Consider the following 19,146-nt stretch of genomic DNA (forward strand, 5'->3'; position numbering starts at 1 on the left):
TACCTTTCCTTTAACTATCGAGATGCTCCTTGATTTAGAGGGCTTAAATTGCATTCGTGCCCATTCAATATTATCTGTTAACTTCCCCAATAACCGATTAGTGCAGGCTACTGTTGTAGTCATGGTTGTGATGTCATCCATGTATGCTCTGATTGGTGGTAGTCGCATCCCAGAAGCCAAGCGCTCTCCTCCTACTACCCATTTTGATGCCCTAATGATTACTTCCATTGCCATGGTAAAAGCCAGTGGAGAAATGGTGCATCCTGCCATTATTCCAACCTCTAAGCATTGCCATGCGGTGCTGAATTTTGGAGTTGAGAAACTAAATTGCAAATCTCCAAAATAGGCTTTCACTAAATTTGTTATTGACATTGGTACTCTGAAAAAATCAAATGCTGCCCAAAGAAGCTCATGTGGCACTGAACCATATGCATTAGCCATATCCAGGAATGTCACATGGAGCTCCTTCCTCTCCTTTTTTGCTGACTGAATTCGTTGCCAGATAACATTGTTGTGTTCTAAGCATCCTGAGAACTCTGGAATTCCCGCTTTTTGAACTGAAGTGTCAATGAAGCCATTCTTTAATAGGTAGGTGGACAATCTCTGGGCAACAATGCTGAAGAAAATCTTACCTTCACCGTTTAATAGTGAAATAGGACGAAACTGACTGATGCTTGTAGCATCTTATTCTTTAGGTATAAAGACTCCACCTGCTCTGCGCCATGCTCTAGGTACAACCTGTTTTTCCCATGCCACTTTTATCAATTTCCACAGAATTCGTAGAACTCCTGAAGCACTCTTGTACACTCTGTACGGAGCTCCATTAGGCCCTGGAGATGATGAAGCCCTTGCCTTTCTCACAGCCTGCTCTACCTCTTTCCACTTAGGTGCACAGACCTCCATTTGGTATTCTGGTGGGTTGATAGGTGGTATGTCTGATGGAATTGACATAGGCTCATGCCTTTTTGCATTTGTATGCGTTTCCTCCAAATATCTCTCTAGCTCAACCCTAGATGCTTTTAAAGTGCCATTCCTCTCCCTTGTGAATAACTTCTTTACGAATTTGAATGGGTCTTTATAGAAATTAGCCCTCTCACGTTCCTTCTTTTTGAGCGTTTCCGTAGACGCTCAGCTCTGCGTAATGTTGCCAGTTTATCTTATTTAGTCAAATATTTATTGGCACAAAATAGCAACACAGCAGTTTGTTTAAAATTGATTTGGTCAAATATTTTGCATTTGGATTATATTATAAAAGTGCTTAAAAGTTCATTAAAAAACTAAATGATCAAAAATAAAATGCACTATTATTGAGTTACCAAACAACATCACAGATTGTACATCCATTCGGTTTATGAATCTTTACATTGTGCTAATAAAACTATGCCTGCCAAGTTATTACATCAATTTTAATTATTTCTATCAGATGCATCAAATAATTTACTGACTTCCAAAAGACCTCCACAATTGAGCTTTCAGTTCTTCATTTCCCAATACTGAGTGTTTCTGCTTTTCTTTGTTTTTTGAACCCAAAAAAGCAAAAGCAGCAACAGCAGCAATAATTCCAAAGCCAGCCACTGCAGCACCGGAGGCTGCAGTTTCAAACAAAAGAGCTCTCCTAAACGACAGAGGGCGATATGTGTAACCAAAGCGTAATTTCCCATGTGGCGAAAGAATGTGAGTGAGTTTACACCGTTTACACCAGGTTTACACACTGTCTGGTGCATCGTTTTTTGAAACGCTGTTAATTAAAACTGGCAACGGCTGCACTTTCCACGCACAATTTGCCATTGTAGTTGTTATTTTTTTATGTAAAATATATTTTCATGGTGTATTTTACTTAAAAATATAAACGATGTCCGCGATATTCGAGGGGGATGCCATGTCAGCCATGCAGAAGTCTCACTGCAATACTTCGCTAAACAATTACAGGTGAGCAATAATATAATAGTCTTACAGTTTACCACTAACTCATACATTAATGCTTCAGTTTATGGAAGGAACTCCAGTTTGCATTTAACTGCATTATCTGTATAAAGGAAGAACGTATCTTTCTCATTTTACTGTCATTAAGGTAATTTGTTCATGTTTATTCTCATCTTTAAGTATAAATAGTTAATTATTCAGCCTGCAGGCGTTTTACAACTTCAGTCTAATAGGTCAGTACAGGTTTAGGCATAACTACTCGAAAATGCTTATGGTAATTGCATGTCCATTTTGGATGCAGTGCCATTCATTGCACTTCTGTCATTGCATTTCTGTTATTTCAGATTTAAAAAAAAAAGTGATTTGTTGGAAAGTGAACTAAAATAGCCTATTACAGGCTTCTAAAATTTAAACTGTTATGAAATAATTAATTAAACAGCACAAATGTAAAACATTTCAAACCATTGTTTTGGCTATAATATATTACAATATTTAACTTAATACATTTTATATAATTAGAACATTTAAAATATGTTATGAATAAATTTTTAAATACAGTGGTTAGTACAAACATACCATGTTTCTCTATAAGTACATGGTCATAAAACGGCATGATTTTAAAGTAGTATTGGAGATAGCCTAGCATGTCTCACTGCTGTCACTGCTTGATATGAATATAAGTTGTATTAAGAAATTTGGGTTATGTTAGGATATGTGCATAAGTGTTTAAAAAAGGTAATTTGTTACAAAAAATTCTGTACCAACTGTCATTTTTTCCCCTTTTCCATCAGTCCTCAAGAGCTGGCTTTAGAAATTAAAGCTTTCATCAGTGGCGTTGACCAGACACAGGGACGGAAACTCAGTGTTCGGGATCATGCCCGCTGTGCAGTACGGCTCCTTCGAACTGTGCCAGCCTGCCGTGGAGCTGTCTTGGAGCACCTAAGGGGAGTTTATGATGAATATGTTGCGTCCTTTCTTCAAGATTTGGAGGCGGAGGGTGAAAATGGAGGAACCGGTACAAGTGGAGGATGCAGCCCCAGTGTATCCAATTTGGAGGATGTTATTAAAGAAGTCCATGCAGTCCTCTCAGAATTTATCAAGCTTAGTCCTAAAGCTTGGGCTCCCCTTGTGTCCACATGGGCCGTAGACCTTCTTGGCCAGCTTAGCAGCAAGCATGCAGGACGACGGGCAGCTCCTCACTCGTCCAGCCTGAATGAGCTGTTGCAGCTTTGGATGTCGTGTGCAGCCACTCGCTCACTTATGGAGTGCTACTCTCAGTGTCTAGCAGCCATGTTGGCCTGGTGCCCCGATGCCTGTGTGGATGCCTTGCTGGATACCTCTGTCCAACACTCCCCTCATTTTGACTGGGTTGTCGCTCACATTGGTTCAGCTTTTCCTGGCACTATTATCAGCAGGGTGCTGGCTTGTGGCCTCAAAGACTTTTATGCGCATGGGTATTCCTCTGCTGAGAAGGCCAACCAACAGCAGACAATAGACAAGAGCTGTAGAGTCCCAAAAATAGGCTCAGTGGTTGGTATCCTTGGGCACTTGGCCTCCAGACATTCTGATAGCATCAAGAAAGAGCTTCTCAGGATGTTTCAGGATAGTCTGTCTCCACCCCCTCAAAATGTACCTCCGCATTCATCCGGGGCAGCCGGGTGGGAGAACTCTCCTCATCTCCGCAGGGCCACTGTACCTTTCTTGCTTCAACTGGCTGCTCTTTCCCCTACTCTCCTGGGTGCCGTTTCTGCAGAGTTGGTGGAGTTTCTCAGACCACCTGTTCTAGTTCAACTCCAGGCTCAGTTCCAGGCCTTGCCCCGGGAGGAAGTCGAGAATATGTTGGGTTTAGCGGTACATCTCATTAGCCAAAGCCCTTCGGGTGGAGCAAGAGTGCTAAAGTTCCTTGCGGACACTGCCACACCACCTTCAGTGATTATATCAGGCCCTACACCCTCTCCTCATGATAGTATTCGAGAAGCCTGTGACCGCTTACTGCAAATGCTTCTGCTACATCTTCACAAGCTGGTGCACAACCGTCCAGAGGGTGATGAACCCTTCCCTCAGTCCTCTGCTGCTTCAGCAATGCCACAAGTGATCCCATTTCTAGAGGAGCTCCAGGGACACATAGGTGATCTGTGTGCTGAAACACTCCGGCTTGAGCGTAAGAGGCACCTATGGTTGCATCAGCTCCTGTGTCTGCTATCAGTGTATGGCGGCCCGAGCGTGGCCACTGAAGCTTTGTGTCAGCTTTTCACTCAAGCCCGAAACCCAGAGGAGCTCGCTCTAGCCTCACAATTGTACACCCCACTTTCCACTTCACTTTCTGGGTTGCTTCCCTCAACAGTAGCCCGCTGTGTTGCCCAGATCCACACTCAAACCCTTGACAACAAAGAGTTGGCTCAACTCCTGAACAACTTGGCTACTGCAGTACAGAGCCAAGAGGAGGATCGTAAAAATGGAGGGGCTACAATGGGGAGTTCACCTCAGTCATTGATGGCTGCACAAGTCAGAGTCGCCGTTTCCAGCCACCTTCAGGATTTCTGCCCATTGCTTCTTCATGGTGACAACATGGTTTCCAAGGCAGCTGTCCGTCTGCTCTCGTGCAGCCAGCTTCCCAGAGCTTGCTCTCCAGCTCATCTGTTGCTGATATGTAGAGCAGCAGTGTCACATTTCTTTGTGTGTTTACGACTGCAATGTGAGAGCCTTAAGTTTGGGGAAGAGGAAGTGGGCTACTCCATGCGACTGTTGTCACGTCTTGCGGCCTACTCTCCTTTGACTCAAAAAGCTGTGCTGCAACAACTGGTGGAGGGAGCTCTGCACAAAGGCAACCAAGATTTGTTTGGAGGTCTGCAGGAAAACCCAGCTGATGACACCACACAGTCACCCAACCTTGTCCCAGACTTGGGCATCTCCCTATTGGACGTCAACTGCAAATTTGGCACTTCTGTTAACTTCTCTGGTAATGTGTGGTCCGTTTTCCACGCTGGAGTAATTGGAAAGGGTTTGAAACCTCCGTATACTCCCTCACAACCAGACCCAGATAGAATCAATCAGAATATGCAGACTTTGCTTGCAGTCATGGTTCAGTGCTGTAGTTCAGTTGGAGGAAGCCCTTCTGGCAATGCTAAAAATGGCTCTGCTGTAGGTACCAGTAATGGCTGCTTCCCTTCTAGTGAACCTCTCATTTCTGATGAACTTCCCCCAATTAATGCTGAAGCTGCAAAGGTAATTGCCGTAACCCTGGTAGAGAACATCTGCCCAGATGTAGCAAATGGAGAACTGTCCTGGCCTCCAGAAGAACATGCAAAAACAACAGTTGAGCGAGACATACACATTCGTCGGTGCTTTGAAAGTAACCCTGTGCTGTTCCACCTCCTCCGGGTGGTCGCAGCTGGACGTCCAGCTCTCTGCTACTGCTCTGTCATTTTAAGGGCTCTACTTTCCACCTTACTGGCTCACTGGGAAGCGTCAAGGGAACCAGCAGTGTCAGACTCCCCCTGGGCCCTTCAGACCTCATGTTTGCTTGTATCATGTATGGGCGAAGGCCAGCTACTACCACCAGTGTTGAGTAACATCCATGAGGTCTTCCCTCTCCTCTCACCCTTTGAAGTTAGGCTACTGCTGTTGGGCGTATGGGAGTACATGCGGGGTAACAGCCCAATGCCACAGAAATTTACCTTCTGTGCTGACCAAGGACTTTTTTTTCGTGATTTTTCACGGGATGGTGATGTTGCACGCTATATTGCACCCATCCACAGTGTTCTGCATAAGAACATTGACCGACTAGGACACCTTTGCTGGAGGTTTCGAGTTTGATGACTGTCAAATTATGAGTATGGTGTTAAAACCCCTGGTTCCAGTGTCACAACCTTTTTTTTTATATTCAGATATTTTTCTACATAGTGTTAACTTAGGTGTGAAATTGATATTTCTACGTTTTAAGAGCTAACCAGATCAGATTTTTTCCCCTGCCTAGCTTTTTTTAATCCTTTTTGTATCCTGTCTAGCTTTCTGTAGAGTTTTTTTTTTACTAAGCACTGAAAAAAAGATGTATGATTACATCAGTGTAAGACACTTAAAAAATCTGTTTTTGCAATTCCTTATTTTCTTTTTGTTTCTGTGTGGAAAACAGTAAAAATAAAAAAATGAAACCACATAAAAATGCCTCTTGTTTTTTTTTTTTTTTTTTTTTTACAAAAATACCAAAATGGGTATTAAATAAAAAGTAGCCTAAATGCCACATTAACTAGCCTGTCTAGTATTAAAGGGATAGTTCACCCAAAAATTTAAATTCTGTCATTGCTCACCCTCATGTTGTTCCAAACCTGTAAGACTTTCGTTCATCTTCAGAACACAAAAGAAGATTTTTTGATGAAATATGAGAGCATTCTGTCGCTCCATTTTTAGATACACATCTGACACTTTGATTTATAAAGTTTATAAAGAGGTCGTAAACTAATCCATATTAATTGAGCGCCTTAGTCCAAATTCTTTGAAGAGACACGATCACTTTATATTATGAACAGATTCAATTAAGGCTTTTATTTGCAAATAAATATTCATCAACACAGCAGTTGAGGTAAATAGACGTGCAAGAACCAATGAGGTTCATTCTCGTGTGTTACGCAGCATGTTTGAGCTTCCGCAAGAAGTTTGTTGTTCTTGCGTACCAAACGGGTTCAAATGTGTTTCTGTTTATGTTCGCTGATCAATCTGTTCATAATTTAAAGCATTTGTGTCTCTTAAGAAAATCTGGACTAAATCACTCGAGTCATATGGATTAGTTTTACAATCTCTTTATGAACTTTTTGATGTCAAAGTGGTAGTTGCGTAGCTATCAATGGAGGGACAGAAAACTCTCAGATTTCATCAAAAAGATATTCATTTGTGTTGATGAACGAAAGTCTTACAGGTTTGGAACGACATGAGGGCGAGTAATTAATGACAGAATTATCACTTTTGGGTGAACTATCCATTTAACCAGTGGCATATAGGTTTTGTGCTGTTAATGTAGGTCTAAATTGTCTTAATCGTCAGAAACTGTCTAGTTAATCATAACATAACAACTAGAAATTGACGTGATGAAATAGAGAACTGCAATTGTGCTGAATGCCAAACAGTATGTAGTTTCATCACACAATTATCTGGTGTAGCCTACTCAAGCATACATATCAGATGGATTCGTTTCCATGGTAAGAGTGGTCTAAAGGGACTCGGTTGTCACACAATAGTATTCTTGCAAACACGCTAACTACCAAACTCCGGGAGGCTGGGCTTAACGCTGTGTGTCAGTCCAAGATGGCGGTTATCTCCATTGAAAGGTAAAACAAAGAATTTTGGCTATCATATCAGTTCGTCTTCATGCCTTTTTTGAGTTTTATCTGTCTTCATTTCAAGCTAATCGATGAGCAGTTCGTGTGGGCGCTGGGCTGTAAATCTACTGCAGGTGTTGACCGAGGAAGCGAGAAGTAACGTTAGATGTGAATGCGTGGCTGAGCTATCGCTGGCATTATGACGAGTCATGTTTTAATTAATAGGACATGGTGTCTTTATACACATTTAGGGTTGATTTAATTTAGTCCATACGAATATCTTATTGCATTAATTATTTACATCTCATCCTAGCGTTGATTTTTTTAAATTATAAAACGTTAAATGCAATAGGAGGGGGTCGAGATTTTAGTTGTTTGATCTGTGTAAATTACAATGATTAAATCCAAACAGTTTGCAGAATATTATATCCAGCTCTAGTTGAGACTAAAACCCACCCGTCATTTATGATTTTTTAGTTAAAAAGGGTTAAGATTTAGGGAGCGATATGAGTATTTAGTTTACATTTTTACTACATTTATTAACTTTTTTTTTTAAATTTATCAAATGATATGTTACATCATGACAGCTGTTATCCTTTTTCCCCCGTCACATTTTCTGCACTCTGCCAGGACTTTGATCTATTTTTGATTGGGAACAGCTTTTTCTTAAAAAAAAAAAAAGTACACACTCAAATAGAAAAGTTTGCATTTTGTTTATCTCTGATCCTGCTCTGAATGATAATGATACCCCAGTACTAAAAGGGCCAAAAATATTTCAAATTGCACAAATGTCATTTTTAAGTGAATCCAGAGTGCCTTTTTATTCTTGATGCCATTTCTGTTGCACAAACTTGAGATAGTCTGGGGTTGGTTTGAGGAGGTCGATTGTCATTTGCATAAAGCAAAATTACCAGCCATTATGAACATGCATTCAGGTGGCTGCAGGTTTTCGTTTTCCACCCTGGTCATCGTCTAATTACAGGCAAGGAAATGATCAATGGTGGCAAGAAAGGAAGTGAACATAGCACTCTTTTATTGACTGCTCATTCATTACTCTCCCACTCTGCTCATTCATTACTCAAACCTGATCCATATCAGTAACCTACTCTAATTTAAACTCTCTCTCTTTTTTTTTTTAAAGGATGGGGCTGCTGTCTGTGTTCTGTGTGTGTCTGTTGTTCAGCAGCGCCTTTGCTGTGGATCGGGGAAACTTTAAAACCTGCGATCAGAGTGCCTTCTGCAAGTATGTCAGTTATACTGTAAACCAGTACTGTATAGATGACCTCTACAGTGTACAACTAGCATTTCATTTCAAAAATCCTGTCAAAGATCACAAATACTCATTATTGTAGTATTCCGACATACTTAAAATGAAAGTTATCCACCCTGTACTCAGTTGTGGTAGATTAGATAGTGCTTTACTTGCATCTACAAAGACTCTACATATACATTGATTTTTGCATCTGATTGTCCATAGACGTCAACGGGCGCTCAAACCGGGTCAGTCCCCATATCGTGCTCTTCTGGACACTTTGGAGCTCAGTGACTCCCGACTAACCCTCCAGCTTATCAATGACAACAACAAGGTTTGTTTCATGCTCTCCTTTAAGAGATACCTCTCAAAACAGGACTTTCACAGTGTTTTGTGTGTTTTTTTAAATTTAAATTATTATTATTAAAAGAGCTGCAGCATTTCTTGATATTCACTGGTTTATTCACTTTGCTCACGGTCGTTTTTTATTTTATGGTCAAACCATAGAAGACTTTAGTGTGCCCCTCTTGTTACAATATTTTGTTACAAAAGTCAAGATTTGGTCTGCTTTCTTGCTGTTTGCAGGTGCACTTGCTATTGGAGCTCTACAGACTGCAGGGGAATATGACGCGGGTGAAGATAAATGAGTTGAAACCTCTGAAGCCTCGCTTTGAGGTGCCAGACGTGCTCATAGCAGAGCCCCCTACTGAGCCGTGAGTGTGTCTCTGATCCGAGAGTGCACAATGAAATTCAGAGAACAGTCAAACACATCATGATTTATTGTGTTCCTCTGAGTAACCTCGGCCCATCTCCGCTTCTTTCCTTTTACTCTGATTCCTCTGTCTACCTCATTTTTTCTCTCTCTGTATCTCTTTCCTCAGTCTCTCATTTTTGTCTAAGGATGAAAATGGCGTTGTGTTGTCTCTGGGAGCAGAGAGCCAGAGGTTGATTGTTAGTGCCCGTCCATTTAGGCTAGACATCATGGAGGGGCCAGAGGTGCTGCTATCCCTCAACTCTCGCGGCCTGCTGGCCTTTGAGCACCTGCGACTTCACAAGGACACGTGAGCATTGAGTTTTTCTCTCCTATTTGGAAGCTGGGAAGCATACATCTTATCTTCCGCATCTTATGCTCACCAAGGCTCCATTTATTTGATCAAAAACACAGGAAAAATAGTAAAATATAATTACAATTCAATATTTTTTTAATGTAATTTATTACTTTGAGGCCAAATCTGAATTCACCCCAGTCTTTAGTGTCACATGATCCTTCAGAAATATATTCGATTAATCTCTCTTTTGTGTTTTTGTGGTGTTTTATCAAAGGCAAGCACAACCAGATGGTGCTGAGGTTAAAGAGAGTGCCGATGGAGATCAACAGCAAGATGAAGACGAGAAGGTCAGTAGCTGTATGCGTGCGTTTGTGGGTGTGCTCAGGTAAATGATTCAGTGTCATCTTTCCACGTCTTCAGTTAAAACCAACACATCCGGTTGTTGCACCTGATCTGGTTTAACAGCTAAATGTAGCGATTATGCAACACTGACGTGTGTGAAAGTACCACAGTAGCTAAAGAAGTATTACTTGATGAACATCATATTGCAACTTTATGCATTTGAGAATTCAAACCAGTTTTTTTTTTTCATATTTTCCCACACAATAGGATGAAGATAAAGAGGAAGATGGTCTGTGGGAAGAGACATTTAAATCTCATACAGATACCAAACCAAATGGTATGTTTCTATGTCAGTTAAAAGACTCATGAAACTGCTTGAGGAATGCAGTTTTCTTATCAGTATTTAAGCGTTTCTTATTAAAACAAAGTTTTGGTGAAACATCTCAAAGGGTTTATTCCTTTTTTTTTTCTTTTTTTTTTAAAGCAGCCAATTGACTTTAGTTTATATGAGTCATCAATATTTTTGGTCTGATTCCCCAGAAGAGAAAATGCTAATTTTAAGTGTACACTACCATGTAAAAGTTTGGGGTCGGTAAGATTTTTTAATGTTTTTGAAAGAAGTCTCTTATGCTCACTAAGGCTTTATTTATTTGATAACAAAATCAGTAAATATAGTAATATTGAGAGTTATTTTAAAATGTAATTTATTCTGAAAGATGAATTTCATTCTAATATGCATTCTAATATTTGTTGCTTTCAAAACATTTCTTCTTATTGTAAATGTTGAAAAAATTTGTGCTGCTTAATATTTTTGTGGAAACTGGGATCTTTTTTTCAGGACTATTTGATGAATAAAAAGTTCAAAATAGAAGCACTTATTTAAAATATAACAACATAAATGTATTTACTGTCAATTTTGGTCTGTTTAATGCATCCTTGCGAAATAAAAGTATTAACTTCTGAAATATTACTGACCCCAACCCTTGAATGGTATGTATTAAACTTTTGGAGTACATTATAACATATTGGAGCATATAGATGGCTTCGAAGCTAACAGAGATGGACTTACATTTTGATTACTTGATTGATTACTTTCACACAGTAATTAAATGCTAATAATTATATTTAAAAGTTCACTTGAACATTTTTATCTCTGATAAGACTACATACTAATGATTATCATCTGTGTTGATTTTGTTTGAAATATTTCCTTAGGCCCCACATCAATAAGTTTAGACTTCTCCTTGCCGGGTGTTGAACATGTATACGGTATTCCAGAGCATGCTGACAACCTAAAACTCAAAACTACAGAGTGAGTAGATGTCTTAGTACAAAATCAAAACATATCTCTTATAAAAATGGATATGTAAAAATGGATATGTAAAAATTTTCCTCCTTTTTTTTCTTAGTGGAGGCGATCCATACAGACTGTATAATCTAGATGTGTTTCAGTATGAGCTCTATAACCCTATGGCCTTGTATGGATCTGTACCTGTAATGCTAGCCCATAACACGCAGAGAACCATGGGTATTTTCTGGCTTAATGCAGCTGAGACCTGGGTTGACATCAGTTCTAATACAGCAGGAAAGGTAGGAGGTCAATAGGGCTTTCTGTGTTGTCTCTTATTATAGTGTATTTAAAACTCTTCGATGGTTAATTTTGTCTTTCCTTTCAGACTGTCTTTGGTAAGATGCTAGACTTTGTTCAAGGCTCCAGTGAGACTCCTCAGACGGACATCCGTTGGCTCTCTGAGAGTGGTATCATTGATGTCTTCATCATGCTTGGGCCCAAACCATCAGATGTCTTCTTACAGTACGCCTCTCTCACAGGTAAATGCCAGCTATGAGCTCTAAACTACACCAACCAAACCATTCACAAATCCCTGTACAGATCTGAATCAAGTATATTGTGTGTGTTTTGTCATATCTAGGCACCCAGTCCTTCCCTCCTCTGGCCAGTCTGGGCTACCACCAGTGTCGCTGGAACTATAACGACCAGGAGGATGTGAAGTCAGTGGACCAAGGCTTTGACCGATATGACATCCCTTATGACTTCATCTGGCTTGACATCGAGCATGCCGATGGCAAGCGCTACTTCACCTGGGATCCACACAAGTTCTCTCAGCCTAAAGAGATGCTTCAGGGCCTAATGGACAAGAGACGCAAGGTGAGCCACGCCACTGTTGTTTTTATAACTGTAGTATGGTATGGTTTTCTTCTAAGCATTCATAAGTATGAAGAAGAGTCTGATTGAAAGATTTTGTGATGACAATTTTGTTTTAGATGGTGGCTATAGTGGATCCTCACATTAAGGTTGATAGTGGCTACAAGATCCACAACGAGATTACTTCTAAGGACTTCTACACTAAGAACAAAGATGGTGGAAATTATGAAGGATGGTGCTGGCCAGGTGAGAAGTTTTTTAAATGTAATTTCTCTTATGCTCACCAAGGTTGTATTTATTTGATCAGAAATACAGTAAAAACAGTTATATTGTGAACTATAGCAATTTAAGAACTGTTTTTCTATTTTAATATTTGAAAATGTAATTTGATCTTGTGATGGCAAGGCCATTTTTTTTGGACATTTTGACCGTCACCTTTGATCAATTTAATGCATCCTTGCTGAATAAAAGTATTAATTTCTTTAAAAAGGAAATCTTACTGACAAAAATCTCTTAAAAGGTAGTTTAAGTAATTTCACTATGACTTAAAAACATATATGTGGTATTTGTGATAAGATGCTTAATATAACATTTATTGTTGTTTAAATGCATGTCTCATTGATTTGGCATGGTCTTATCACAGGAAACTCTGGTTACCCAGACTTTACAAATCCAGAAATGCGGGCCTGGTGGGCCAGCATGTTCTCCTATGATCAGTATGAGGTGAGACTTTTCTGTTGTCAATCTCAAAAGTAAAATCCCTGATTAAAAAAAAAGGATCTGAAACTGTTAAATCATAACAGTCTAGGCAAAAAAGAGTGTTAGATTGAATGAATGATTTCCTTATCATTCTAATGTTCTAATGGTTGCAGAAAAATTATTCAAGCAGATGTTGTAGCTCTACCTGTTTCTCCCCTCATCTCACCCAGACAGGATGTGGTGATGCTTTTATGTCTTATGCTCCATTTCCCCTCGACATCTGACTGTTCAAGAAGAGTGTGAAGTGCTTACGCTCTCAAAATCAGAGAGCAAGAATAAGTTCAAAGCGGAATACACAAACAGATTTTGAATATAGACTTGTTCATATCAAGGCTGTTCACCAAACTGTGAAGGACATCAATAACTGGTTTCTGTTGGGTGGTCTTTCTCACTGTGAAATCTCAATGTCTAATGTCTCCCATTCCTAATTATTATACATTAATATGGTATATCTTCCTAGTGGTTTTGTGCAGTTTTGCACTCAGCGTGAAGAGACAAATTTCTTTTTCATTGGAAGTTGTTGCCTCACTTCTGGTTAGGACACGAAGTTAAAAGTGAAAACGACAAAACAAATCGCATTGTCACAACTCTACATGTTGCTTTTCAGGGCTCAATGGAGAACCTCTTTACTTGGAATGACATGAATGAGCCGTCCGTGTTCAATGGCCCAGAGGTCACTATGCACAAAGATGCGCTACATGGAAACTGGGAGCACAGAGACATACACAATATCTATGGACTTTATGTGGTGAGGAATTCTGCAAGATGTATGAGAACCAACATGTAGATTATTTTGTAGCTTATAATAAATTATAACTTCTAATATAAGGAGAAACATAAATCGTTATAATTATTTTATAATCTACCACCTGCTTTAAATGTTCTTCAAAAATAAATACTTATTTTCTTCTTCTCCTTAATGCAGCAAAGGGCCACTGCCGAAGGTCAAGTTCAACGATCTGGTGGAGTTGAAAGGCCTTTTGTGCTGACCAGAGCCTTTTTTGCTGGCTCTCAGAGATATGGTGAATCCATGTGGTTGTTTGTGCACACTAAACTTAAAGCTTGAAACACCATCATCATTTTATTCTACATGATGTGTGCAAGAGACATTAAGGTTTGTGTATTTTCATCAGGTGCTGTCTGGACTGGTGATAATGCAGCTGAGTGGGACCATCTGAAGATTTCTATTCCCATGTGTCTCAGTCTTGGGCTTGTGGGCATCTCGTTTTGTGGAGGTCAGTCATTAACTTTGTAGTGGTGACGATAACTAGGCCCGAACGAAATTTCATTTTCTGTGCTGATTTTGGGGAGAAATGGATTTTAACATGCTAAAATAAATATTAGAGTTTCACTAATAGCTGAAAGCACAATCAAATCAGGCAAAACTTTTAACAACAAACGCATAATTAGCAGGTGCATGTGTATATTTCGATTAATAGAGGTTTCCATTCTACACCAAGTCTGCAGACAGATTCCATGTATAATGCAAAGTACATGTGTGTAACTTTATCTTTCTGCAATCATGCTAATAATTGATCTCTCTCTTCTTGCACCCAGCTGATGTAGGTGGCTTTTTTAAGAATCCCAGCTCTGAGCTTCTGGTTCGCTGGTACCAAACGGGTGCATATCAGCCGTTCTTCCGTGCTCATGCCCATCTAGATACCACACGTAGGGAACCCTGGCTGTTTGGTCCGGAGAACACGGCACTCATTCGTGAGGTAATCCGCCAGCGTTACGCTCTTCTGCCATACTGGTACCAGCTGTTCTACCATGCGCACAGAACCGGAATGCCAGTCATGAGGTGAGCACAGTCCCTATGAATGCTTGTTTAGAATATTGTTCATTATTTCAAGTAGACTGGATTGTTTGTGTAGTTAAAAGTACTGCTCCATTTTACGTTGGTGCTCTTTTTCTTTTTTGTCATGTCTCAGACCTCTTTGGGTTGATTATCCAAAGGATACAGCAACTTTCACCATTGATGACGAATACCTAATTGGTGAGATAAAAAAATTGATGTTTTTAGTTAATGTTTAATATGAGTCAGTCTATAATTTATAAAGGAGTATTTGATGAAGTCTGTTTCTGTTTTTTGTTGTTTAGGAAGGGATTTGTTGGTTCACCCAGTCACAGAGGAAGGCTCTCGTGGAGTCACTGCTTATCTTCCTGGAGCCGAAGAGGTAATACTGTTGACTTAAAAATTGAATGATATAAAAAATATTGATGAGTATTGCAGTCTGGGTGATTATGTAAATTTTTTGCAACAAAATGTCTTAGTAATCTGCCAGCAACTGGTCATAGCAAATAGCAAGTCATAGGTCATTACCCTGTGACATAAACCAGAGCTTATTTGTTTGTTTTTACATAAAATGTGACAAATCCATCAATGTGTCTAGGTAAAAACTGTGCTCATCATGAGAGCTTTAATGTTAGAATGACTGGAAATTTATATAAAAAAAAAAAAAAAAAGTTTTATAAGATTAACTTTCCAGTTCATTTACTTATCATACTTTTACTATGTTGATGCTTCTTGTTTTTCTTGTCCATATCCAGGTTTGGTATGATGTCCACACCTTTCAAAAACACAATGGCGTGCAGAATCTTTACATCCCGGTCACTCTTAGCTCTGTAAGCTTCCTTGTTAAAAAAAAAAGAATGTTAATTTGAGTTTTATATCTACTATAATTCCTTTTCTTTTCTTTTTTTTTAGATCCCAGTGTTCCAGCGTGGTGGTTCTATCATCCCTCGGAAGGACAGAGTTCGAAGGTCATCTACTTGCATGGAAAATGACCCATACACCTTGTATGTGGCCCTTAGCCCTAAGGTAAAGAGCTAGTTCTCTCTGTTGACTAATTAAACAAATTGTGTAACAGAATAAAACCCATTTGTCTGATTAATTTAACTTATTTTTTTTTATCTCTCTCTCTTTAGAAAATTGCAGAAGGTGAGCTCTACATTGATGATGGCCATAGTTTTAACTATGAAACAAAGACAGAATTAATTCACCGGAGACTCACCTTTGCCAAAAATGCTCTCACCTCCAGGTATTTATGTTAATCTTTCATTGTCCAAACATTTTTGGATTAAATTCTGTATAACTTACTTCAGAAAGTTTTAACTAATAAAAAAAATGATTTATAATTTCAGCAACCTGTGCCCAGACTGTAAGTTCTTAACTTCTTCATGGATTGAAAAAGTTCTCATATTGGGTGCCAGCAAGCCCAGAAAGGTTCTTCTTAAAATGGATGGTAAGATATTTATTCAGGTCTGCCAGAGAGAATTTATATAATTAAAAGGACTTTGGGTCTGCTCAACATTGTAATATCAGAAACTATGGAAGTAAAATGATGACAAATGTTTTTGAATTCAATTGCACTACTTGAAAAAATATCCATTGCATGAACCCTGCTTGCATTTTTATGGGCTGAAATTCAACATGGTTGTATATTTAAGCTGTGACTATTTAATTTCAAAACATTTCACAAAAAATAAAAATTCAATAATCCATTATCACCTTTCAGATTTCACTTCCTAAATAATCATTTGTTTAAAAATACAACCTATAATATTCGACAGGCAATTTTAGTTCCATTGTATTTCGCTTTACAAATTCGCTTAAATTCGACAGAAAATTCAACATTTGACTTTCTGGAACAGCATGAATGTCAGTAGATTGCCGATTGATAATCTCCATAGCTGTCAGTCGACCTCACCAGCAGGGGGTGCAAGCTTGATGAAGAAAACTAGAGCAACTGATGAGTCATTCATTAATAAAAACGGATTTACAGAAATAGAGCAAGCGGTAAGTATTTGTGTTGATTATCAGGGCCAGTATATATATATATATATATATATATATATATATATATATATATATATATATGGAAAAGCTGATAAAAAAACAAAAGCTGTGTTAACATTTATGTCTTCACAGTTAGTTTTGCACATGTAAGCAGCTTTCTCTACCGTGAACTAGATTATAATGTTATTTTATAATGTTATAACTTTAGAGACGGTCCCTGAAAGTGCGAATATCGAGTGTCAAGCCAACTTTATGCCAATATTTCACTGGGAATCGCTCGCTGTGAACCTTCATATTACGTTCATATTAATATGCGCGTTAACAGTTAATATTAATAGCGCGTTACGTTCATATTCTGAGTCCACTTACCTGTTCCTATATCTGGTATAGCCTACATCCCCAATAAGGTGGGAGTTTGGTCTTTTTTATTACTGTGTTAGTCCATTAAGCGTGTCCTGACCGCAGGGGAATCCTAGAGAATGACGTATTGAGGGAAACACTAGTACTTCAGCACATCACCGCAATATAAAGTTAAGAAAACTAAACAACCGAGAGAATGTCTACTACCTCAGATTTAACGTTTTATCTGTACATCAGCTTTATGGGAATAACATTATAATCTCGTTCACGGTAGAGAACGCTGCTTACATGTGCAAAACTAACTGTGAAGACTTAAATGTAAACACAGCTTTTCCATATATACTGGCCCTGATCAACATCACAAATACTTACCACTTGCTCCATTTCTGTAAATCCATTTTTATGAATGACTCTCTCAGCCGTTTCTAGTTTCCTTCAACGGCCGCTTGCACCCCTGCTGGTCAGGCGAATAACAGCTTGATGGAGATTGTCCATCGGCAATCGACTGATATGCCTGCCGTTCCCGTATGTGAAATGTTGAATTTTCTGTCGAATTTGAACCACTTAATTTGTAAAGCGAATTTGTAAAGCGAAATAAAATGGACCGAAAATTGCCTGTCGAAGTTGTATTTTTAAACGGAATTAATATTTTGGAAGTGAAATCTGAAAGGTGAATATGGATTATTGAATTTTTATTAATGAAAACGTGTGAAATGTTTTTTTAAATATTCACAGCTTAAATATACAACCATGTTGAATTTCAGCCCATAAAAATGCAAGCAGGGTTATGCATGTTTTTTCAAGTAGTGCAATTCAACAAGCTTTTTTGTTTCAAAAACATTTGTCATTTTTTTACTTCCATGTCAATGACCTCAATATTTCAGATATAGTATTGTAATCTTCTTACACTTTCTCAAACAGGTAAAGAAGCCCCTGTGGATTTTGAGTTTGATACCTCCATGTCAGTGCTAACCCTTCGTAAACCTGGGATGAACGCCGGGAACGACTGGACCCTGCTGCTGCAGTAGCTCACAAAATCTCTACAGCAGCCAAGGCCAGATTACAAGATCTATTAAAAAAAAAAATCAGCCATAAAGAAAATTGAAAAATGCACTTTTTTAATTCATAAACGCATTAAGCACTTACAAAATCATCATGACAATTTAGAAGCGAACAGTGCTGCAGCGGGCCAGAGATTTTTGTGCTAAAAAGAAATGGCAGGGTCAGATAGTAAATGCTTTCCATTTTAAATGTAATGTCATTCACAAGTCAAAGGCTTTGTTTTTAATTTCACGTAGTAAAAAAGTAGTGATAAAGTCAGATTAACTGATTTATGCAGTGGATTTAAATAATTTCAGGGCTGCAAATGAGGGTGTTAATTGTTTAAACTCTGTAAGTTAATCTGTTTTAACAGATTTGTTCCTTTTCAAGGAATCAGGTTCACAAATCTTTGCTGTTTTTCTTATTTAAAAAAAAAAGCTCTAGATTTTTTTAAAACTATGATCACATTTGCACATCAAGGGTTTTAGAGACTACTATTAAGCTCTATGGCCTTGTTAATTTGATTGGGGCTCTTGGGTTTGGATTCTTTAACAGGGGAATAACCCACTGACTGAATCTGTGAGTTTAGTTTGTCTTGTTGCTTAATTTGTGCCATTTTTGTTATGTAGAGCACTTGAATATGTGGATAGGGTGATTTTCATTTTGAGCCAGCAAAGCAGAATGAAACAGTCAGGCATTTATAATTATTTCAGCTGTGATGGGGAAGATTTGTGAAGTTAATTTTATTGTCATTCACTATAAATTGTTAACTTGACTGAAGTAGGTGTTTTAGGTAGGGCCTCTGCTTTGTATACATTCCCATTTGACCATCCTATGCGACTGCTCTGTGTTGCTGATTTTCTTGTTGGTTTCATTCCATTTTTGAGGGCGACCCTGAAAGTTCTGGAAATGTTTGACTAAATGTAATTTCTAAATTTTTGATTAATGGATGATCAAATGATATGGTAATAAAGATTAACTGTACATTCCCAACTGCATTTGTTTGTTTTCTCTCATTTTTATCTGTTTATTTATGCCTAATTATAGCATTGTGATGGTTGCTAATTCCATTTAAAATGACCAACTTGAAATTAAAGGTAATTACAAATAAATGAAATGGCTAATTTAGCTTGGATTGTGTTGAT

General features: G+C 38.6%; 2 protein-coding genes across 2 annotated transcripts; both read left to right on the forward strand.

Annotated features, from left to right (window-relative positions):
- The first annotated feature begins 1,651 nt into the window (after positions 1 to 1,651).
- On the forward strand, positions 1,652 to 6,085 carry ints5 (integrator complex subunit 5). Its single transcript, XM_077247765.1, has 2 exons — positions 1,652 to 1,929; positions 2,715 to 6,085. Exons 1-2 carry the CDS (start codon positions 1,853 to 1,855, stop codon positions 5,737 to 5,739), a joined length of 3,102 nt encoding a protein of 1,033 aa, XP_077103880.1. The 5' UTR covers positions 1,652 to 1,852; the 3' UTR covers positions 5,740 to 6,085.
- A 974-nt stretch (positions 6,086 to 7,059) lies between these two features.
- Positions 7,060 to 18,994, forward strand: ganabb (glucosidase II alpha subunit b). Its single transcript, XM_077247771.1, has 24 exons — positions 7,060 to 7,244; positions 8,377 to 8,478; positions 8,713 to 8,821; positions 9,073 to 9,200; positions 9,369 to 9,548; positions 9,811 to 9,883; positions 10,146 to 10,215; positions 11,094 to 11,190; positions 11,288 to 11,468; positions 11,555 to 11,708; positions 11,810 to 12,045; positions 12,162 to 12,288; positions 12,686 to 12,765; positions 13,409 to 13,549; positions 13,727 to 13,823; positions 13,935 to 14,036; positions 14,359 to 14,602; positions 14,733 to 14,797; positions 14,902 to 14,978; positions 15,352 to 15,426; positions 15,509 to 15,622; positions 15,730 to 15,842; positions 15,946 to 16,046; positions 17,882 to 18,994. The coding sequence occupies exons 1-24, from the start codon at positions 7,222 to 7,224 to the stop codon at positions 17,986 to 17,988; spliced, it is 2,796 nt and encodes a 931-aa protein (XP_077103886.1). The 5' UTR covers positions 7,060 to 7,221; the 3' UTR covers positions 17,989 to 18,994.
- Positions 18,995 to 19,146: the final 152 nt, after the last annotated feature.

Source organism: Siphateles boraxobius, unplaced genomic scaffold (assembly GCF_051911475.1).
Source record: "Siphateles boraxobius isolate OS27281-9 unplaced genomic scaffold, OSU_SipBor_1 3, whole genome shotgun sequence".
NCBI classification, from domain to species: domain Eukaryota; kingdom Metazoa; phylum Chordata; class Actinopteri; order Cypriniformes; family Leuciscidae; genus Siphateles; species Siphateles boraxobius.